The 24438-nt window shown below is 38.5% G+C and overlaps 1 protein-coding gene across 1 annotated transcript; it reads left to right on the top strand.

Annotated features, from left to right (window-relative positions):
- Positions 1-1157: 1157 nt before the first annotated feature.
- On the top strand, positions 1158-21222 carry ppef1 (protein phosphatase, EF-hand calcium binding domain 1). Its single transcript, XM_042334367.1, is given in 16 exon segments — positions 1158-1246; positions 4640-4860; positions 4977-4983; positions 6133-6308; positions 6759-6873; positions 8210-8256; positions 9116-9282; positions 10435-10471; positions 12064-12213; positions 13120-13524; positions 14081-14266; positions 14402-14544; positions 15193-15299; positions 17733-17896; positions 18854-18938; positions 20893-21222. Coding segments are annotated over 16 exon segments (2259 nt in total). The 5' UTR covers positions 1158-1191; the 3' UTR covers positions 21087-21222.
- The last annotated feature ends 3216 nt before the right edge of the window (positions 21223-24438 follow it).

Here is a 24438-nt window from a genome sequence, read left to right as displayed (position 1 = left end):
AGAATGAAATTATATTTTTTCACACTGAGGGTTAGTATGGGCGGTTAACAAGGGCATGGTTTTGCCCACAAAATATATAGTGAATCCACTTTACAGTATATTCTGTGAAGCGCTTTGAGAAGTCTCGGAGACATGATAAGACGCTAGATCAAATGCAAGGATTATTATGCTACCTTTGGGAATTGAAGCTAAGATCATAAAAAACATTTAAGGGGGAACTTGATAAATAATCGAAGAAAAACAGAACAAAAGCATATGGTGTATAATAAGCATGGAGTTGGGATTAGACCTAGTTAACTTCAGTTCAGGAAATGCTGCAAACAGCATCGACTTAATGGGCTAAATGGTGTTCCAGTGCTGTAATTTCTCTGGTTCTATGTCAGTGTAGGTGAGAGGTGCTGATGAAAAGCTTACTGTTACTGACTCAGGATATGTCACCATCGTAATATGAAATATGAAACGGCAAAAGCATGGTGCACACAGTCATTGAGACTGAAGCCCAGATCAGCTTTCAGGTCACATGATGTCCTAATAATAAATGTATCTGTCATGATATGAAAGCCCTAGCAGACAGGGTGGCCTTCGCTAAATAAGCAGTGGCAAGTTTACCAGTGCTCTGCAATGGTTAAGATGGCAGTACTTCAATGCCACTCTGGGGTCCCAAAGCCTTGGCACTTCCCAACCTGTGCTTCAACTCCCTGGGATAGTCTGTGAACAGTGTTGATCCCTCTGGGAAAAGAGTGTGGTGTGCATTCCATACCAGACAAAGAGAAATTTATATGTGGAACTCTTCGTAGCTTGGTTTGAAGCTACCTAATCCTAACCCTTTTAAATACGGGTTCCTGCTTGTGTCGGGCACCCGACTGATCCTTAAAAAATCCATATCTGTATAATTGTGCCCCCCACCGCCAAGCTCACTTGCACCCTCCCCACCCCACCCACCACAGACAGCTTGGGATGCCACTCAGGTGTGTGAAGTGCTTTGAGACATCCTCATGACATGAAAGGCTCCATGTAAATTGTTTTTTCTATTTTCTAAAAAATAATTCATTACATACACAGAATCCTTGGAGTGGGAAGATGCTTTTATATCTTAAAAATCTTCAAAGAATTTTCCCGTGACCTGAGTGAGAGATTTCGGTACCTGTGATGTGTACGTGAATTGCTGAGCAAGGGGACTGAACCGCAGTCATGGGATGTGGGACGTCAATCAACACTAAGAGACAGGCCAAGAAATCTGAGAAAGGTGAGTACATGGAGTTAAGGTTCTGTGCCTCCAGTCATATACACCATCTGAAATATTAAGGCAATAATCTTAAGGCTGAAACCATGTGAATTTAAAGCGGTACTTTTAACAGTACAATGGCTGGTGATTCATACGACTGCTTTTGTAACACTAAAGAGAATCTGTAACCAGGTTCTTTGACTCAATGAGTTTACCCAGCTACAATTGACCTCAGGATTGGCCTTTCGGTGCAAGAGTGTAAAAGTGATCTCTGATCGGAAGTGTATGTGTTTGCCTTGTGAGGACAGTGGCAGCTCATCTGTGCCGTCCCCATGGCCTGCACACACTCACTCTCTATAAATAAGCTTATTCAGCAACCACCAGTGGCCAAAGGTGCAACGATACAATACTTCAGGTAAGGGGAGAAAACACCACAGACGGAGAAATACAGTAGACAAAAAAATCTCCATTTTATCTTTCTAACTTTATTTCTGCTTTTCTCCTCTCAGTACAAGGCAGTTTGCCACTGGCTTTAACTCATTTCCCTTTTCCCTCTTCACTGAAGTCTAACTTTACACCCTTTCAAATGATTATGTTCAGTTACTCCTCACACAGACAAGTTGACTCACACTTCGCGTGCCTTTGCAGGTAAGAATTTGACCTGTCTGTCTTTGTCTAATGTGAATCATCTTCTTGCAGTTTAAAACAAGAGTGACATTTCAAACAAATCTGCATCATATTTCTCTGTATTCTTCTTTACAATAAATTGGTATCATTTTTCTGTTTTAATTAATTTTTCCTCCCTTTTAAAAATGCATCAGCCTCTCCCCTTTTCCCAAGACACTCATACTGCTTCTCATGATAGCAGAAATTAACCTGCTCCCAGACATCTGGTAATTGCACCTACTAACTAGTTAGCAGATGGTATGTTCTACCCTTCCTCTGCAGTATTCTCAAGCCCTTTTCTGTGGCAAATACCCTCCACTCTACCAATAAGAATAATAACAACAACTTGCATTCATATAGCACCCTTCATGCCGGATGGCGTCTTGAAACGTTTATTATTATTTTAATAATAATCCTTGCATTTGATATAGCAGCTTATCACATCTTCCAACTGTACTCCTTGTTCCTCACTCCCTCCGTTCTCATCATGGGACATGTGAATACAACAAAAAGTGCAAGCTCAGAAAAGGCTTGTTTCAGCAATCCTTACAACAACAACAACAACAGCAACTTGAATGTATATGTTGTCTTTCACGCGATGTAGTGTCATGGTTAACAAGGGCATAGATTAACGCTGAGCCATAGGCAAGGTTGAAGAGGAAAGTCTTTTGGCGTGATCTGAAGGTCGGCAGAGCGGAGAGGCAGAGGGATTGATCAATACCATCGGGGTTCTGGTGGGTTGACTCAGCACTTTAACATTTTGAGGTTAATAATATGCTCTCCTGGAAAGAGGTAATCAGTGTCACTCTGGCAGTTGAGCTGATAAAAACATGTAGGCTTTTAGAAATCCAAGGCAAACTTGGAGTACTGACATGTTCTCAACACTTTAAGGCGGTTTGGACAAGTCACATGCTGTACAGAATAACAAATTCACAATCATCTTAGCACAAAAAAATCTAAGATTTCCTCACAGATAATTGTACGTAATATAACCAAGTATCAGGGACAACATTCGGAAATGTAAGGCTTCGAGAGTGACTGTCAGTTTTATAATGTGAACTTGATGAAATGAGACTTATCAATTTTAACTATCAATCAATAAATTCAACTGCACATCATCCTTGTGAAGGATCAGGTGAAACCTTGAGCTTTGTGAGCCAATGATGCCAAATGCCTTGTCTCCCTTTGAGATGTGGTATCGACAGATTATAGATTTTAATGTTTTAAACACTTCAGAACAAAAGAGTAGATTTTTATAGAACATTGGGAATATCAGGATTGAAATACTGTATGATAAAAGTAATAATAATCCTTGCATTTGAACTAGCGCTTATCCCGTCGCCAACAATATTTTTTGCCCACAATTCATATTATCGATTGATATTTTCTCAACCATTTACCTTCTGAATATATATTTTTTAAAGTTTTAGAATAAGTGGCACTTATTCAGTCTCTGTGATATAATTGAGCAATCAATCACTGAGCAGCTCTACAGCATCTTCCAGTGGAAGGAAGGAAGGATAATCAGAGAGGAAGAGTCCTCCCTGGTTGATCTCTTTCAACATCTGGTGGCTGAATAGTGAGGTGCAGGAACAAATCTGGTAGCAGCCTACTTTCTCTCTTTCTTCCAAGCACCAAGTCAAGTAAAATTGGATTAATATAGTAAAAATGGGATCTTACCTGAATAATCCACAAAAATAAAGCACAACACCACACGTTCTGCAAAGGTTACAAAGTGGAACTTTTTAAAAAAATATAAAGTTGAATACGTGATGTCCGAGAAAGCTGATCACAGCTATAGCGTCACTCTAGCATTTAATATCAGGCTTCATTAATTGAATGTGTGTCCTTATGATTAATAGTGCAGCAATGTGGAGAATCCAGGCTGCAGCAAAGGGAAGGCAGAGGTTTGATAAGATCAAGGATTCTCCTGCTCTGTCACCTTTGCATAGTGGCATGACTGAGATTACAAAGATTACAAAGAATGTATAGCACAGAAACAAGCCACTCAGGCCAACCAGTCTGTGCTGGAGTTTATACTTTACAGAAGTCTTCAGCCATTTCTTAACCCATTCCATTCCCCACGCAACCACCCACCATCTCTGCTCGGCTGGCTCTGGCCTCCTGCATGTTCCTTGTCCCCTTCGTTCCACCATTGACGACTGTGCTTTCAGCCACTACAACCCAAAACTCTGGAACTCTCATCCTCAAATCCTCCACCCTTCTTCATTTTCCGATCATACCTTAAGACCTTCCTCTTCCACCGTACCTACGGTCACCTCCCCGAGCTCAGCGTCAGGCTCCACCACTGTTAAGCACTCCAATACACTACACTGCCTGAAGGGTGCTATGCAAATGCAAATTGTTGTTGTTGTGTCCTTTAGGAACGTTAGCTGACTGTTCTATATGAAGAATACATAATTTAAGAGCAGCTTCATTCTTAGTGTTGTCCGTGTAATCCCACAGCGTACCAGTCTGTTGCATGGCACATTGCAGTCCAATCCACTGTTCCAATCTGCTTGGCATCAACATACAGCATTTTAGCATCTTGTCAAATCCAAGTAAAGCCACTAACAGCAAACACTCCCATTTAACATTGAGGAGGCGTTCATAGATAAGCCATTGCAATGCTCATTCTATCTGAAAAGATATACAACAACAAATTTTCAACAGTTGATAGCACAGTAAATAATACCAAACCACCCAAACTATGTGCCAGTGATGTATTTCTGTTTAATTTCTCTGTAGCTATTAAGTCAGCCATACTTATTCAACGGTGGTACCGTCGCTTTTTGGCACGAATGGAGATGAAACGTCGCTACGCCTGGAGCATCTTTCAGTCCATTGAGTATTCTGGAGAACAAGATCAACTGCAGGTGAATTTCATTCAGATTAAATGTGCAACAATGTTTGCACATTTATATTGCTTTGACAATATCGATGATATTTAAATATCACCGCCTTCAACAGTCAGTCAGATCCTACCTTTTGATACAACAATTTACATTTATACAGCGCCTTTCATATCAAGAGGAAATTTCAAAGCACTTTACACAGCTAACTGGGAGCCCGAGCTGATGGGGAGGAGAAAGGTGACTGAGATCAAGATAATAATAATACTTACATTTGGTATAGCACCTTTGACATGTGGAGAATGCTCTAAAGTGCTTCACAGGATATATTATAAAGGGGAGTGACTGTGTTTTATGGGCGAAACAATGAGGAAAATAAGCACTTTACAGTTGAGGACTTTTATTTTCCGTTTATTTTCCATTATTAAAATCAAAGGGTGAAAGGCCAAAGTAGGCCCAAGGTCTTGTGACAATCCAGCAATTTTAGAAGCATAATTGAGAAAAGAAAGGTAGTACTTTTAGTACTCCACTGATTCGGGACTTCAACCGGCTCAATATGGCTCAGGGAATCCCATGGGAAGGAATCTGAGTTTACCAGTGTAGTGCCTAATAGCTTCCTCGATCAGTGTCCCACAGAGTCCACGAGGGACATCTGTCTCTTAAGCTTGGTTCTTGACATTAATTCAGAAGGTGTGAAAGTAGTTCAAACACGTGACCTTAGCTCCAAAACTTCAGCAAGAAGATAGTCAAGGAAGAAGCTAAAACCCAAAGGGTTTGGAAATGAGAATGAAGAGATTGTAAATGCATCAAAATGGTTACTATTTTTCACAGAAATTTTTGCCAGGGTGAACCCAACTTTGAAAATGTATTACATGAGACTTAATTACAAGCTTAATTTTCAATGAATTAATAATTTTGCTGGTAGAAATAACATCGCAAGATTAGTTTGGAAGAAGAAGGTCCTTCGGCCAATCTGATCTCATCCCTCCAGAATACCCGCCCTGTCACAGTATCAATGAGTCCAGTGTTAAATAAAAGTGAGCTTGACTTTGGACCAGCACTGGGCATGTTGAATGTCTGGTTTTTTCCACTATTGTGAGCTGAAAGATTTGGTTGCTTACACAAAATTGTTTAAGGAGGCAGATGCTGTAATATAGTCAAAGCATTATATTCTAGTTTTTGTTTGTAAGTTTTCGCTGAAGGGTTAGAATTTTGTGCGCTCAATAATGAATGGCTTGGAAATGTGCTATCAACTGAGGCAAGTGCATATAGATCGTTCTGTGAAAACAATTTAGAGTTTGTTCACAAAAGTGACTGGGGTGTTGGTGCCATTCGGTGCCTGGTTTTAATGTTAACACTTTCTAATTTGCACTTTATTTGTTTTTACAGACCTGCTTTGCCAACTGTTCAATCCAGCAGGGGACATGGCTGAAAACACAGAGATAGAAGAAGTACCAGAATATGAAAGGATTGAAATTCCGGATTCATATACTGGACCACGACTGTCTTTTCCTCTTACGCCTGTGGATGGCAATATTTTGCTTAAAGCATTTAAACATCAACAAGTGAGACAATTTGCCATCATAAGCAAATTAAAGCTTATTTATTATCAGTTCAGATGTGGGCACACTGTGAATATAAATGGGAATGGTGGGGGGATTCTGTGGAGGGAAGGAGGCCAGGGTTGAACAGTGATAATGGGCATTGAATAAGTAGTCTGGAGTTTTGGCTCCATTATGTTAGAAGATTAGTGAGTATCTTGTACTGTAAGTTGGCCCACGAGATAGAGTGGGTGGGGAGAATTTCATGAGGTTAGAAGATGTTTTTTATCGTAGGATGAAGACCATTACCCAGAGACCAATGAGAGAGGTCAACACTTTAACATGAGGGTCCTCTTGAAAATGAAGATTTTTTTAAAAAAATGCTTCTCTGCTAATCTTGTATCGCAGTAAAACGACTGTGTTTTGAAGTTTGACCTCAAGTTGCTAACTGTGATCCTTGGCTCCTTGTTTCAGCAGCTTCATCCTCGCTACGTCTTGCAGCTTCTGCATGAGACCAAGAAGTTCTTGAAACAGATTCCAAACATCACCCACTTGTCAACACACTTCTCCAAGGAGGTAACAGTTTGCGGTGAGGCTTGTCCAAATCCAAAGCTGTCCATTCCAAAATGCTAATGTAGACACATGCTAGATAAATGCCTTTGGAGATATAGTTTGGCAAATAAGGAAATAAACTACACTAATTAAATATTATCCTTTAGTTAAGAAGGCCTATCAGTACCTTCATGTTTGCTAAGGCTATTGAACTTTTTGTTCTGCACGTATAATAAGAATGAATACAGCAACTTCATTCTTTACAGCATGTGATGGTGAGATTGAGTAACTTGGGTGAGCAGATCAATACTGCCACACTTTCTCAAGTGAAGGAAGGTAATTAAAGTGTAAACTAAGAAATAACCACTAGAAGAGTCATAAAAAAGCCAGTGCAGATACAGTGGGCCGAATGGCCTTTTTCTGTGCTGTAAATTTCTATGGTACTATGAATTAAATCAAGAAATGGTGGTTACATGACTTATTGAGTTATCAAAGTCTACCAATTTTAGAAGAAAGATTTAAAGTCCTGGGAAAAAGGAGATGATTCATTGAGGTTTGATGCCAAAACAAGGACAATCGAGGAAGGAAGAGGGTGTAGAATGGAAGTGTTTGAAGGAATAAGAGAGAAAAATTCAGGCAAACAATGACCACAGTGGTATTGAGTGGAAGCTGTTGATAGGGAAATTACAGGACAAACATTTATGGGTTCATTATACACTCTATTGTGGTTGTTTTGGAACACAATAGTCAGGGGCTCAGGCATGGATAGTTACTTCTCTCTCAGCCAGGGATAGTACAATAAGTGCAGGTCTAACATTCTGTCAATCATCTTGATGTTTCTGACCTTTTGTATTCCCAAGCCCAGACGTATTGATGGAGAATGAAAAATAGGGCAAAACTGGACCAATGATAATTAAACAATTTTTTTTCTACTGAATGATATCTAAAAATATAAAAATCATAGATTTTTATATTTTCAGACATCTAAAGGTTTTTAAAAAGTATGTACTCTTAGCTTGACTAGTCATTGTCCAGTGTTTACATCGGGATCTAATGTTAAAAACCCATGTAGAAAATTTGTGGGTTGTGGAAAGGTATATAAATTCCTTTAACATGTAATTAACAAAGAATTTCAGAATTAAAGTATCCATTGGTACAAGACTCAAGGCCAGAATGACCTCCTTCTACACTGTAAACTTCTATGTTTTATAATTATAGAATTTAGGGCTCCTTTAATTCCCTTCATCCATATGTGTTTGCACATGGTTAACGTAACTATAAGTTTCCAAATTAGATTGTATAGTTTATACTGGAATGTGTGACAAAACATAGCAGGATAGGATCAGGACTTTATATTTCACAATTTTTTTCAGGAGATTTACATGGGAAACTGGACGACCTTTTGTTAATTTTCTACAAGGTAAGAAAATCACAGTAATCAATGAAATAATACTTTTCAAAAAAAAACTTTGCTACAACTTTCCACCCTCATCTCTGAAAGTGACTGGCTCATGCTAGGGTGAAATTTCCTGGGCACCAGCCACCTTCCAATACTTTGCCCAAGTGGCCACTCTTCATGTGTTGATGGTAGTGAGTTGACATGTTCGCACAATCTTATTTAATGTATGCAAATAAACGAATGTGATAAGCCACTACGCCAGTACATCCCGAAACTCTGGAACACCCTTCCTCCATCCCTCCACCTTGCCCCTTGCTTCCCCATTTTCAGGTCGCGCCCGAAAACCTTCCTGTTCGACCGCGCCTACAGTCACTTTACACCCCCCACCCGCACCCCACCGGCTCGGCGTCATGCTCTGCCACTGTCAAGCGTTCTGAGACACTATCCTGCATGATTCTATAAATGCAAGTTGTAGTTGTTTGATAGTGTATGACATTTGTTCGTAAATTTATTACATTAAATGCAACTTTTGGGAAAGAGACTTACCTGAAATTGACAAGCTCCCTCCCTCCACTATGTCAGTGTAATCAGAGGACTACCTGCCTGGCTGCCCTCAATTCTTATTTTTAATTATTATTTTTTAATGATAAAACATTTTTTTTATTATTATAATATTGATTGTCATTTTATCGACAATTTGAAGGATCAAGGCACACATTGTTCATCACCAGCAAAGTTGAAAAGAAATATCTGAAGAAATAATGTTTTTTTGATGCCAAGCTTGACATTCAATAGCTATTTGGTTGCATGAGGAAGAGAAGACTGGATGAGTTTGTTTCAGTTTCTCATTCCCACCTGGACTGTTGATTTCTTTCTACAGAATGGTCTTCCTACACCTGAAAAACCCTACGTATTTAATGGGGATTTTGTTGACAGAGGAAAAAATTCCATGGAAATTATAATAATTTTGTTTGCATTTCTTCTGATCTATCCAAATGATTTACATCTAAACAGAGGAAATCACGAGGATCATATTATGAATTTAAGGTAAATATGGTATTTGAGGTTCCTGTCATCAAGGTAAAGGACTCCAGAATCATTCAATATACTGTTTCACTTAAAGTATGGTAAGTAATCAGTCACAATACCTGATTACTCCCAAGAGATTTGTAGTACTCTTTTTTTAAAACCTGAATAGATATGATTAATTATATGGTACAGCAATAAATATACAGCAGGTGCATATTTTCTGCTTCCACCTATATATAAATTAGAATAATATCAGTAAAGGTTACAATGTTTTAAGCCTTGGGTTGTGTTACTTTACGCCAGCATAAAGGCTACAATGTAATAGTGCACCTTCCTGGGAAACGGTCTCTTTCTTTCACACCTGGATCACTGGCAAATGTGGAGTCCTGTAGCTAAGTGGTTAGAGCGCTCGCCTCGCAAGCGTTCAATTCCCGGCAGGGCAAAACGTTGGGCAAGTTTCCTTATTCCACACACCCCTGTTTACCTAGCAGCAAGCAGGAACTCAGTTGTTAGTTGATTGGCGAAACTCTTTTCCAGGGGTAATAATCCCTTCAAAATACTAAATAAATAAAAATAATAATAATTTGATCGCTCAATCCATGACTGTTTGTGGGACACTGCTGTGTGCAATTGGCTGCCGCGATTCGCCCACAAAATATACAGTCAGTTCACTTTACAGTATATTCTGTGAAGCACTTTGAGGCGTCTAGAAGACATGATAAGGCATTATATTGAATGCAAGTATTATTATCATTATTTTCTTGGGAGAGGCAATTCTAGAGATGAGTACTGCTGTAAAATCAAGCCATTAGAGGGGTTTCTCGCCAGAGTTGCTAACTCACTAGCACCAACAACTTCTTTCGTCTTTTTAAAAAAAAATTATGTTTAATAAGTGAATGCAAAGACATTCAAATAAATTTGCCATTTATGGTTGGGCATTACTGAATCAGGAAATAATGTACTGGTTGCCTACAGATTTTGCACTAGACATAGCTTGCTGAAAAAGCAAAACAATCATTACAAATGCCGTGTCTACAATTATACCCATAGTGATGGTGTCCTTCAATTGGACAATAATGCCTAGCAGTTATTTTCAGAACAATGTTTCTTGCAGAATTATTTTTTTTGCTCAGTGTAACTAACATTGCCTGTTATTCTGAATTGTTTCAGATACGGTTTTAAGAAAGAGGTTGTGCAAAAGTATAAGGTAAGGAGTTTTCATTTTGTAAAGATATTAGGGGCAGAAATTCAGGTGACTATCACCAAGGAATGGGTTAAGGAATACCTGTGAATTGGTTCATGTTACTTAAATATCTCTTGTGTTCCTTAATATGAGACCATCTGTACTCCCTGCGTTGTTCCTCTGTTCCAACCCAAACATTCCTCCCAAACTGGTGTTGGCTGCTTGCTGGTTTAAAAAAATAGGAAATTTGTATATAGTCTGGCATTATCAAGCACAAAAAGTTCAGTCAAAGTCCATTATCCAATGGATCATTGATTAATAGATACAATGCCCTCTAGCCTACCGTATTCCTCATATGGACCTTCTTAATCTAGATTGTGTGTCAGTCTGTCTCATTTGCTAGAGCTCTTGTCTCTGAATCAGAAGGTTGTGGGTTCAAGCTCATGTTGCGACTTAGAACTCATATACTCTAAGATGAGACTCCAATGCAGTGCTTGAGGTTTGTTGAATCGTCTGAGGTGCTATGCTTCGTATGAGGTGTTAAACCAAGGCACAAATGCCTGTTCAAATGGACATTAAATATTCCATGGCACTGTTCAAAAAGGGAAGCGACTTTCTTCCAGTTTCCTGGCTAAAAGAAATTGATCATTTGTTTCATGGCTGTTTGTGGTAAATTACAGTGCACAATTTGGCTGTTGCATTTGCCCACAAAACAGTCAATCCACTTTATAGTATATCCTGTGAAGCGCTTTGAGACATCCTCCCAATATGAAAGGCGCTATGCCAAATGTAAGAATTGCTGTTATCCAGTGGTGGGGTACTTTGTCAGAGTGAATCATGCTAAATTCACTTATTAAAACATCATCAAATATTACAATCAAACCACTTGATAATTATCAACTTGACTATGAGTATGAACTCCCTTCAACATTGGCACATTAGTTTGACCCGAAGCGGGTCTGAAACACTGGGAGAAAGGTATATCAGTGCTGGTTTACAAGATACCAGTTTAACTCAACATTGGGGATGGATTGGTAACTGTCAAATAGTTTGTTTGCAATCCTTTGGCAATATGGGATATCACTGGTGATATTTATCACAACACAAGTAATTTTTTACCTGTGTTTCTGATAATGATCCTTGCATTTGTTATAGCACCTTATCATACACGCAAGATGTTGCTGTAACATGTCAGGATGTCTCAAAGCATTTCACAGGATTTTCCGGTGAAGTATAATTGATGGAGAATTTGTAGGCAAACCCAGCAGTCTTTTTGCCTACAGCAGATTATATCTGTTGCAGTAAACAGTTTAGATTTTCAAAATAAGAAACCAGATTAGTTGTCACCATTCAATGGTCCTACTCTACAAATTCAGAGGGGTATAAATACTATTTTTTTAAGGCCATAGTACTAAAATGGAAGGACTGTGTGCATTCATCAGAATTCAATCCCAGAGCCTTATGTCACTAGTCCCTTGTAGCTCACCTACTAAGCTATCTGGAAAGTTGTTTGATGAAGCCTCCAGCTCCATGTACCTGCAGTCAGTAAGTCTTTTGATATAAGATGAGTTAATCATGTATACCAGACTATGTTCTAAAATTATGATTTTGTTTAGTTTCATAGCCGAAGGATTCTACAACTGATACAAGAGGTTTTTAGTTGGCTGCCATTAGCAACAATAATTGACCATAAGGTGCTGGTTCTCCATGGAGGTATCTCTGATGCAACAGATTTGGATATTCTGGCTTCGATAGAGAGGTGCAAGGTAAGTACTGATGTTAATTTAAACCCCATGGCACAGTATTGTCCTTATGAAATAACATGCAAGTTCCAGTCAAGACAATGTGTGATTGTATGAGACCCAATGAATCAGGGATCTTCCCATTCTATAGCACCTCAGAGGAACTGAAAAGAATATTCAATATTTCCCTTGTACAGTATTTTTTTTAGTAAAACTGCAATGTGTTCCCTGGAACTCAGTTTCTCTTTTGTAATTATAGTTGATGTGATGCCTGTTGCCTATTGTTCTCATGTTATCCTGCTTTTGAAAGTCACAGAAAAGATTGAGGTGAAGAGAACCCTTTGGTTGATTTTAATCTCACCTTCCAGAATACCCAGCCTTATCATCTTCCCATTACAGCATCAATCTGTTTTTAAATGAGTCCAATGTTCTAGCAACCACCCTTCCTGGTTCCACGTGTTGATTATAGTTGAATTAAGAAGCGATTCCTGGTGTTGCCCTCAAATTGCCCTTCACAAACATGTAACGTCTTGTCCTGCTATCTATGTGTACCTTACTTAAGTATTGTTCTTTCACAATCCCAATTCTTTCACAATTCACAACTACCTCCATGACGTCCCTTCTGAGGTATCCTCCCCCCCATCCCCGTAAGGCCATAAAGCCCTAGCTGATCTAATTGTTTCTTATGAAACACTCTTATAATACTGGGCATCTGCTTTGTTACTTTCCATTGCATTGCCAAAACATTGTGATTGACAGCACGAATAACCTATCCTGAAACTTTGAGACATCAATAATATTATCTGACCCTGAAGAGAAGGTGCTGGCTAACCACTGAAATCAAGCATATTTCATTGAATTTTGTGTAAGGCTATATATGTTAAACTTACAATGGACTGAGTGTTTAATTACCTATTTCTAATTTTACAGTTAAAGTCAGCACTCCGGCCACCAAAAGCATGTTTGGAAAGAAAGGATGAAAAGTGCCTTGGAAGATCTGGCCTTGAGGAACAATATTCACAGCTATTGGACAGCAATGGGAATGTGCAAGAACCACTGAAAGTACGCAGAACTTCAAGAAACAATGCATTCTGCTTAGAGAGGCAGACATCTGGGTCATCAGTTTCATCATCTTCCCCATTGTCTAGTCACTACTTAAATGAATTGCTCCCAAGTCATTTGAATCAGAAACAAAAGCAACTATTGGATGGCAATGAGCGAGAGAGGCTCCAACACAATGAGTACTGCTCCACTACTATCTTGGAAGTGTCCCACCTGGACTGTGAAGTGCCGATCCCCAAAAAGGCAACCAGAGTAGATGGCGATTGGAAGCAGGTGAGTGTAGAATGCACTTTGACCTTTTGCTTTTACTCTTGAACATCTAGTTATAAAAATACTTTTTTAAAAAAAAGTAATAGTGACAGTGAATCTCAAAAGTGAAGTTTTGTTTTGGGGGGAAAAAAGCAATATTACCAGCAAATAGAACCATCAAACAAACAAGCAAACAAAAATAAAAATGTAAATATTTATTAAATACAAGGAAGATGAAGGATAACATTAGAAATATCCGTTGACTTCATTCTGGTAGAAGAAGTTGAAATGGAGCTCTCACAAGTCAGTTTGATAGACTTCTGGGTACGGGAAGGAATTGACATATGGATTATTCAGACTCTTTATTACAGAATACTGCCCTTTATACCCCATAATCTTTTTTGGAAACAAGATGATGTGCATGTTGTGAGTAAGTGACAATTGTAATGATAAAGAAGTAGTCAATAGTAAACACAATGATGTCTGTTGATGAATTTATTTTGGAGATGTGGCAACTTCTGTGATCTTGGAAACAACAACATGGATGATTAACACATATGTATAAATCATCTCTCTGTAGATTGTAGACATTCTTTGGAGCGACCCGAAAAGTCTAAATGGTTGTTTCCCAAACAGTTTCCGAGGGGGAGGATGTTACTTTGGACCAGACATCACAGAAAGAATGCTAAAAAAGTACAACTTGAAGCTTCTGATAAGATCCCATGAATGCAAACAGGATGGCTATGAACTGTGCCATAATGGGAAGGTAAAGCTGAGCTTTTCCTCTGCACGTGTAAGACAATCTCTTGCACAGTAGCTTTGTTGCTGGTTAAAAAAAATGTGAGAAGAAAGAGCAGATGAATTGGCAAAGAGTTAAATGGAATGAATCTTTTTAATGCAGGTGATCACTATTTTTTCTGCTTCCAATTACTATGAAGAGTGCAGCAATCGAGGGGCTTACATCAAGCTCGGACCTGATCTGGTGCCTCGTTTCGTCCAGTATCAAGTCAGCAAATATACAAGAAAGATGACGCTCCGACAAAGGTGTGTGCAACAGGAAAATAAACACACGTTTCTCTTCCGAGAAAAGAGATAAAACGATTGTCTGATTTTTATTGAAACTTTTTTCAGGTCGTGAGCAAAATTGGAAATGTGAAAAGCTGTGACATTAGCATTAAGCCAGAAAACCTGTTGTTTAATAACAGGAATAATGGTGCCTTTAAGGTTCTTGACAATACTTTTAAAAAGGTAAGGAAAAGAAACTTGAGCGGCAGATATTCTGTTATATGGCGAGGCACAAATCTCAAGACAGCACGGTTTTGAATAAGGCCAGTCAGCAAAATGCCAGCTGGTTTGCTTGCTCCTCTCTGTTTGGACTTGGGATTCACAGTTTGCCTCTCACAAATCTCACAATCCGATGGTCGCAAACCAGAGGTTACAATTAACGCAACAAATCTGTCTGTGAAGATTACATTTTCACACTTGCCTCAATCTTCTCTTCCTTCCTCAACCAGTTAAACACACTTTATTTTGTATGCATTCTTCTTTTAAATCTTGGTGTTGAGGAGATTTTCACTAATCTAGTGGAGGTATTTGGGAAAAGTGAGCGCCCTTTAGTGTTATCTCCTTTTCCTGTGTACTGTAACCTTTACAGACCTCCAGTCTGAATGATTTTGTTTTTTTTATTTGAAGAGTGGGCGTGGTTGAAGCTTCTGCTCTGAAGTCTCTGCAGGAAAAGCTCTACGCTCACAGGTCAGAGGTTATTGCGGCCTTCAAACAATTTGATGAGAATAACACAGGTAAAAGCAAAGTTGACCTTTCAATTGCAGCCTGATTGCACTAATAATAAGATTGAATGGGGTAAATGGGGTGAGGTGGGGGGGTATAATACTGTACTAAACTGGACAAAGAAGAGGGAAGACCAAAAAATGGAGAAAATATAAGGAAAGAAGTGACAGTAGAACTTATTAAGTACTATTCCTGATGAAGCTCTGCAGCTCGTGTACTCTCACCCACCAGGCTCCGTGACCCCATCACTCCCACCCTCGCATGACTCCACTGGCTCCCCATCCCCCAGAGGATCGAGTTCAAGATCCTCGTCCTCACCTTTAAGGTCATCCATGGCCTTGCCCCCTCCTACCTCTCTGACCTGCTGACTCCCTACGAGCCTGCCCACTCCCTCCGTTCAGCGGGCTCCAGTCTGCTCCATGTCTCCCGTCCGACCCGCCCTACCATCGGTGGCCGGGCTTTCAGCCTCTCTGCCCCCACACTCTGGAACTCCATCCCACGGTCCCTTTGCCTCGCTTCCTCCCTCGCCTCCTTCAAGGCCGGTCTCAAGACCCTTCTCTTCGACTGTGTCTTTGGTCTCCCTCCCACCTCTCTGCCTTCCCTCACCCCTCCACCACCCCTCCCCCATGCTCAGGCCCCGACACCTGATTGTTCAGCGCTTTGGAACATCCTCCCGACGTGAAAGGCGCTCTGTAAATGTAATTTTGTTGTTTTTGTTGTTGAAGCGCTCCGGGACACTACCCACATGAAAGGAGTTATATAATTGCAAGTTGTTGTTGTTTTAGTAGTTATTACTGCATTATTATGAGCTGATAACATGCATATAGATGAACCCTAGAAATAGAGTTTCTATTGAGCCGCCAGCATTCTGAGAATTAAATTGATGTAATGACATAATTTGCAACAGAAAAATCATAACGATGGATCTTAAAGAATAGAAATCTCAGCATAGGAGGTCATTTAGCCCATCATGCCTATACTCCTAAATACCGTATATCCTGTGAAACGCTTTGAGACATCCTCCTGATGTGAAAGGCGCTATATTAAATGTAATATTACTCCAATTCCACTCTCCTTTTTTCCCCAACCATTTTATATCTTCATTCTTCAAGACTTTTCTTCAAAAGCCACTTGCTTTCAACTCCTAGAAAAAGAGTCATCCATCTTCCCTTTGAATAATAGCATGCAATTGTTTAGCTTTCAAATGTTCACATTAAATCAGTAAAATATTCAGCTGATGATGCTGTTGAATGCTCTTCACATGCGAATTCTGGAACAATGATCGTGTAATAATGCTCCAGTGTCAACGGCATACTGTTTGATTTGATTGTTTAGTTAAAAATAGATATTTTGCTATGAAAAAGAAGATGAGTGAAATTGGAATTCAGACCTAGGAGTCTTTTCCATCATAATAATCTTTGTTAATGTGAGTTTTTACTACGAATAATAATAATATTATATTATTATTAATAATAATAATCCCTCAAGAAAAATAACAATAGTAAATTGGTCACTTCAATCCGCAATTGGCTGCCATGTTTCGCCCACAAATATACAGTCAATTCACTTTACAGTGTGTTCTGTGAAGCGCTTTGGGACGTCCTCCCGACGTGAAAAGCGCTATATCAAATGCAAGGATTATTATTATTATTAAGGATAATAATAATAATGATAAGAGATTTCAAAAACAATTTTTAAGTGCCTATTACGCTGGCATGGCTAGCTGTGCCACAGAGCAGTTGGAAATCTTTCCTTTGCAGAATTTTATTTTTATGTTGACACAACACCACTTTAACATATAAAAAATCCCAGCCAAATTCACAGAATTATAGATCATGAATATCTCAGCCATTTGGCTCATTGTGCCTGTAACTTTTCACTATCTTCTCCATCTAGCTGTCTACTCCAACTAGCTACCTACTCTAATCCCATTTCTTGGCTCTTTTAGTTGCTCTTTTACATCTTCATTAAGAGTGCATTCCCTTTAAAATTAATGTGATTAAATCATATGCAATAGCATTCCACATCATGTCCTCCTTGAGATCTCCACACATAGGTGTACTTCCCAATCACAGAATAGGAATGAGCTGTGTGAACTTTGTTGATTTTCTCCTCCTTAACCCTGGATGCTATAGCACTTCTACTGCTGACTGAGCACCTGATTGAACTCAGCTAACACAGTACAGACCAGGAATTAATCCTACCAGCCTTCCTGCTCTGAATAGTTCATCTCATCAGATAATAATAATAATCCTTGCATTTGACATAGCGCCTTATCACGTTGAATATACTGTAAAGTGTAGTGACTGTGTGTGCAAGATGTGCCCTTGCCACCTGAATCTTTGAAGGAACCAAGGTGCTTGGTTTAAAAATAAAACAGGTGTGTACAGAGATGACTGATAAAATATTCCTTTTAAAATATTCCCCCAAAAACAAACACGCAGGGAAGATTACGACAAGTGAGTGGGCGACAGCAGTGGAATCTGTGCTTCACTTAGACCTCCCTTGGAGGACCCTTCGCCCTCGGATGGTCCGATTAGCTGATGATGGTAATGTACAATACCTCTCGAGCTTCGAAGACCTTCAGATTGAACAGCCCATGAAAGACGTAAGATTATGTTGCGAAATTATAGGTTTGCAAGATTCTAATTCAACAAGTAATTATATGTAACAACTCATCCTTGGGGGAAATACTAAACTAACCGTACACATTGTTTGCAGTAATTTTACTGGGTGTCTGAACTGAATAAGAACTAAATTGCATATAATTATTCTTGCAATCAGAATCTTGTAAAACCATTAACAGTTTGCGACATGCTCAGACTGAATTACAAATGATATCCTTGTTCACAGTTCAAAGCTCAAAACGCATAATTGTGCACCCTAGTATTTGTCTAGTTGAAATGTATGTTACGTTATAATGAAGCAGTGTAGTCTGCCTTTGAACTAGAAATGTGTCCGTTTGTCGACAACTGCAACATTAGTCTCAATCCCAAATTGAGGCGATGAACATCAAAAGCCTTGGGGATTGAGGTGGTGGAAAACAGATTTGAGATTTGACACTGACGCTAAACTCATGGACAATTGGACACTTTTCCAGTTCAAAGGGATAATGGATCCTGTGAGGTTTAATGAGTATTCCGGACTTTTGCTTCATTACCTTTTGGGATCAGGGAATATTTATACAACCCTTCTCATCAGGGGAAATAAATGAGTGGAATAGACCGGTTAGATTGTATGTGGTCTGTGAAAAGAGCAATCATAGGCCAAAATGCCAAGCTCATTCTATGCTATTTCCTGTTCTTGTTCTTATTACTTTAAAGCAGTCAGGGCAGTGATGTGCTGAGCAGCCCCACCAATCTCGATATTATCTTTTGTCTGGGTGTAGTGATGGATGCCATAGTCATCTTATGAGATATGTCACTGTATTTAGCAATATCGTGGAAACAGGGAACATTTATCAAAAGTGAATTATATAAAAATATACATCCACAGTAATGATAATCTATCATTCAAATGAAAAAAGATTGAATTGTGTTGACCAATTATCATTGTAACCCAGCAGGCTCAGCCAAGCTTAATAGAATCCATGTACAGGCATCGAGCAGACCTGGAGATAATTTTTGGCATGATTGATAAAGATCATTCAGGTAATTCTTTTCTTGGATTATATTTGCTATTGATATATGTATTAAAAAAATATTTAAGAGCTTCTCAATGGTTGTGTTGGTAAAGTTGATGCTGGATAGACAATTGGAGGAGAAACAAATTGTATCCAAAATTGTTCTCCCTAAATGATGAAATTTGGATTCATTTAAAAATGTTGTGCCAATAAATGGCAACATCAATCATTACCTTTTATGCTTGATTGGAACAAGGTAAAGCAGCAGCTAGAGTTATACTTCTTGCACCACATCTAATTGATTGGGAACATTAAAACTAACACAGGTGTTAGAGTTCTGCACAGAGCAACGATAAATAATTATAATAATAATAATCATTGCATTTGATGTATTGGCTTGCCAAAGAGTCTCAAAGCACTTCAAAGGAATTACTGTAAAGTGCATTCACTGTGTATTTGTAGGTGAACTAAACACATGTTCAGAAATGTGATATTGGGTGTTAGGTATTTTTAATGTTATTATAAAACCAGATACAAAACTTGTTGTTTAATAACAGTAATAATGAAGCCTTTAAAGTTCTTGAGCTGGTTAGGATTACTTAAAAGGTTTTAATGGAGTAATTTAGAGTGGAGTCTGAGATTGATTTGCACCCATTGGTTTTAAAGGGTAGTTGGTTTTAAAGGGTAGCACTGTGAATTAATAGAGTTAAATATGCAGTAAAATTATCTGACAGCATAATGGCGAAAACAATACTGTACGCCATAGATATTTCAGTAACATGAAAATGGTTTACATATATGTTACTTACAAATCATGAAAAAGGCAGTAAGTATCCTCTTATACGGGCAATAGAATGAAACAGATGAGAACTACGAAAGTAGTAACTATGGCAACATTTTGCAACTACAAAAGAGGCTATTTATTTTAGGATTATTGTGAGTCATAGGATCCCAATTATTAAAGCAAAATATTATTGGAATAAGTCGCCTGATTCTTGCACCTGACACTTTTGTTGGAAGTCAGTGTGAATGCATTAGAGAGACTTGTCTCGATGCAGTTCCCCCTATGTGTTTTTAATAAATGCATTTATTAATTTATTTATGAGTTGAGTACTTACAATACTTACAGCACTTCCACACCTAATACTTGCACCACATGCCAGCTTTCTTTAATAACATTTGGGTCTTCTCTTCCAAACATAGTGATGGAGACACACAGCTCTCAACCTGCCAGATGACCTTGAAAGCCAAAAAATACCAGTTGGCACTGCTTCTTTAAAACTCCTCTGGGCTAAGATCCAGGGCTGCTCCTGCCACAGTTGTTTCATGTTAAAGATCTTCAGCTGAGATATTTTAAACATCTGTTTTGTCTAAAGACCACTCCACTAATGTTCCAAGTCTGAAATTATTGCAGGTAGTTTTTGAGCGTGCTTCTAATAATCACTGAGCAAAAAAAAACTTTTAGGGAACAATGTCCAAAACAAAAATGTCCTTTTGAGAGTTTGCATTGAAGTTTTTGACCAAAACGAGATATCTTTCTGTGTGATAGAACATTGAACCAAAATTGTGTCAACCGTACATTATGTCAACCGTACACTGGTCAGCCTTCCGCTTCATCCCAATGTAATGAATGTATCATGATGTACTTACAAATAACTAATTACACTTTAATGATGAGTAAAATTACATTTGAATATTAAATTGTAATATAAATGAATATAAAATAAATATAAAATGTTATTATTATTATAAGCACAAGCAAGCAAATACAAAATCTTTAAGAATAAAAAAAACTATTCAAAAGCATTCAGTGAAAGAGCAGGGAATTGGGATTAGAGTACGTAAATGCCACGGAGGAGCGAGGACTAGAATAACTTTGTTGGGCTGGATGGCCTCCTTCTGTGTTGTGATTTCTATGATTCAATGCGGCATTAGCATCAGTCAATACACAATATTGAATAAGATTTTGTCATTTTCTGCAGGGATGATCTCCATTGAAGAATTCCGCCAGACCTGGAAACTTTTCAGTTCACATTTGCACATAAACACCAACGATCAGTCCATTGACGACTTTGCCCGGAGCATTGACTTCAACAAGGACGGCAACATAGATTTCAATGAATTTCTAGAGGCATTCCGTTTGGTATATAAGTGTGACCAAAAGGATAATAACTAATATTATAAAGAGAAATCATATACAAAGTGTGAATATTAGTCATGTTTGTTTTGCATAGAGTACATCACTCTTTAAGGCTAAGGAAAGCTAAAGAAAAATAACTTGTCTGTGATGTACATATTCTTGTAATAAATGGGGAGCTAGCAATCAAATATGTTTCATTTCTTTCTGAAGTTATTTGTTTTGCTTGTTTGCTCATTGATGCAGAGACCAACTGCAGGATAAGAGAATATTGAAGCCTAATTAATAGATTAAAAGCCATGTGTAGTATGTACAGAGGGAACTACTGTAATAATATAACTAAAAACCAATGAAAAAGTTTACCTGTCCATTGGTTAATCACATCATTAAAAGCATCTTATGAGTTAGCCCAACACGCAAATTTTACACGAGTTGTTCACACAAATGCCAAATTAGATCCCACTGTCCACATTTTCTCTTGACATTTTTCAGTGATATTGGCTGAATGCACTGTAAAGAATATACTTCTGTGATAGATTCTGAGCTCAGAGAAGTGTTAGTACTGCAACAAAGTTTCATTGCTTTCCAACGCTCTCTATCCTCATGTTCTCTTCAAGACAGTTTTATGCTGTGCATTCAGGATCAATTGAGTTGAGACTCATCACAAAGCTGACGACATCAGAGCAAATACTAAACTCCTTTGCCTTGAGTGAATCCATTGCCACCAGAGTGATTTCACATAATGTACTTGCTTATAGCACTATTTACAGAATATATATATATATATATAACATATATATATATATATGCCAATGCTGGCCTTCAATAATGGTCACTTCACTTCACAGTAATTACCTGTAAAGCACTTTGAGATGTTTTGAAACGACAAGGTGCTATAAAAAATACATTATTATTCCTCCTTTCACTCAGGATAGGTTTTTCACATATTACAGTAATGGGTACCGAAAATCCAGATGGATCAGGCAATGCTGATCACACTTAATTAGAAGGTGTTACACGAACCTGAAAGAAACTATAAACACAATCGGAAATAATGAATAGAAAGATTAATAGGCGCTGCAACCAAGGGATCCAGTGAATTGCAGTGCTGAGAAAGCAAAAATTAGGTGGTGTGATTTAACACATAGGTTAAGTGGGCATCTCTTTCTGACAGAGAAATTGACTTTGTTGAAACCAAAGGGAACTATATAACATTTAAAAATAAAATATATTACAAAGGAAAGTCAAGATTAGGACTGCAAGGAATTAAATTCTTATTTTAAATACTGACTTTTGGTGAATCACCGAAGAAGGTAGAAATTTAGAACTTGTGTATAACATAAAAATAATAATGATAACACTACATTTGCTAGTTCACCTTTCACATCGGGAGGATGTCCCAAAGCGCTTCACAAGATATACAGTAACGTGGCATGACTGTGTGGATACTGTGGGTGAACACAGCAACCAATTTGTACATAGAAATGTCCCACAGTCATACAATGAATGTCCATTTTTTTCTTTGCTGCATTAATGAGTTATTCCAGTTGCAATATAAATCTGGTTTGCTGGTAATGTAATGTAACTTGTTGTCAGTTCCTCTTGTAGACTGGTTCAGTGTTAACCCTTTAAGTGGAGGCTCTATTTAAAATCCAAAATTCAGTTACACTGACATGGTTATCCCTGTACTGTTTGTTCTTTCATTATCCCTCAGTTATAAAGCAGTGCAAACATGTAGCACCAGTGATACTGTCAGCTCTGAACTACCCTATGCTCAGTCAAAACTGGGCAGTAGATGTGCACTCAAATACTTGTGCATAGCTCTTCTCACTGGTATCTGAATACTGGTGAATATTTAAATACATTTTCTCATAGAGTGTGTGTTGGGGTACTGCTGGCAGTTAACCATCTAAAGGAGCACAGTTTGCCATTGAGAGTACTGCCTGGCAAGTTTGGTTTTCATTAGCTCCTAGAGCTAATGTGACATCCCCTTCCTATGGTAGAGTGACTAAAGCAGGAAGCCAGATTTATATTTGCTGTGCCAAGTCGCTGTTGTTGAACTTAGAGGGAATTTTCCACTTGTACTTGGCATCCATAATGTGGAACTCTCAGTCTGGTTGGATACTCTTAAGCATGAGTGATGGTAGATTTATGCATGTATTAGACAGCTGGCCGATCAAAAATATGTGAGCTGTATTAGAGAGTTCTATTCGTGTGCAGAGCTTCACTACATAGGCCTGAAGACCAGTTTTTTTTATAATTGTTGTATTTTTATTCAATATTATTAAATAGCCAGGAGTGTGACCAACTTTTTATTAACAACACAGAGTAACAACAGTTCACAGAGGTCCAACAAGCAGGAGATCAGGCAACACCTTGCTCTTCTTTCGTTTAGCTTCAAATGAGATGTTTAATACCCATCTGAACAGGCAGATGGAGCCTCAGGGTTTTAGCCTGAAATTCCATTTAGTTTTATCACACAAACACCATTTTGTCTTAACAATTAAAATTATGCAGAATTATAGAAAACTCTTAAATTGAGTGTTATTTTAGAACCCGGGACTGTGAAAATTGACTTCCAAATTAAGTCTGAATTGAAGAATTTTCCACAGTTCTGCAAATAAATATTTTAAATATTACTACAAAATGGTCTTACAGGCAGAAAGTTGGTTAGAATCTCAGGCCTAGATTTGCCTGAAGGTCAACACATCCATTAATGCAGCCATCCAAGTATTCCAGCTAGACTATGCGTCCAGGCTAATATATCAACTATATCAATTTTGTTTTTGATTACATTTGCCTTTCCCCTCTTTCAGTTAATACTACTTAGTGTTATCTTCTATGTTCTTCTTTCTGATAGTAACATTCTCTGGCCGTTTCTATTTTAATCTGTTGTTTGTCTTTGCCCATTTCTCTCTTATTTTGTGTCTGTATTTGCCTCGTTCACTCTCTCTCTCTTTCTCCTTTTCCCTGTTGATGGTCTGCATTGCACTGAAATCTAGCAACTTCTCTGAATTTGGTGGAAAAGTTAAAGATCACTTTGCTCCCAGCCTCAGTTACGTAATAAAGCCTCGGGATCTTCAATCGACGAGAAGGATGGTACTTGCGTAGATAAGTATGACCATAGGAGGTTCCTAAAAAAACATGCGACCCAGGGGGGAGAGTGCTGGGAGGTGCTGGGCATGTTTTCTTTTATTGCACAGACACATCTGCACAGACCAAAAGCAGCTGTGTGAAGGTCGCTGCGGTTTGAACCTTGAAGGTTTAGATCTGCAAGCAGAAAGGAGGCAAGCGATCTCCAGGCGTGTTGACCCTTTACAGAGTGCTCCTGATGTCCTGCAAATACGTACAAACTCTTCTTCGGATTTTGTTTCAACAGAAAATCCTCCAT

Source organism: Callorhinchus milii, unplaced genomic scaffold, assembly GCF_018977255.1.
Source record: "Callorhinchus milii isolate IMCB2004 unplaced genomic scaffold, IMCB_Cmil_1.0 Scaffold4, whole genome shotgun sequence".
Taxonomy (NCBI): domain Eukaryota; kingdom Metazoa; phylum Chordata; class Chondrichthyes; order Chimaeriformes; family Callorhinchidae; genus Callorhinchus; species Callorhinchus milii.
The sequence above is the reverse complement of the archived record's forward strand: the minus strand, read 5'-3'. Positions and strand labels throughout refer to the sequence as shown.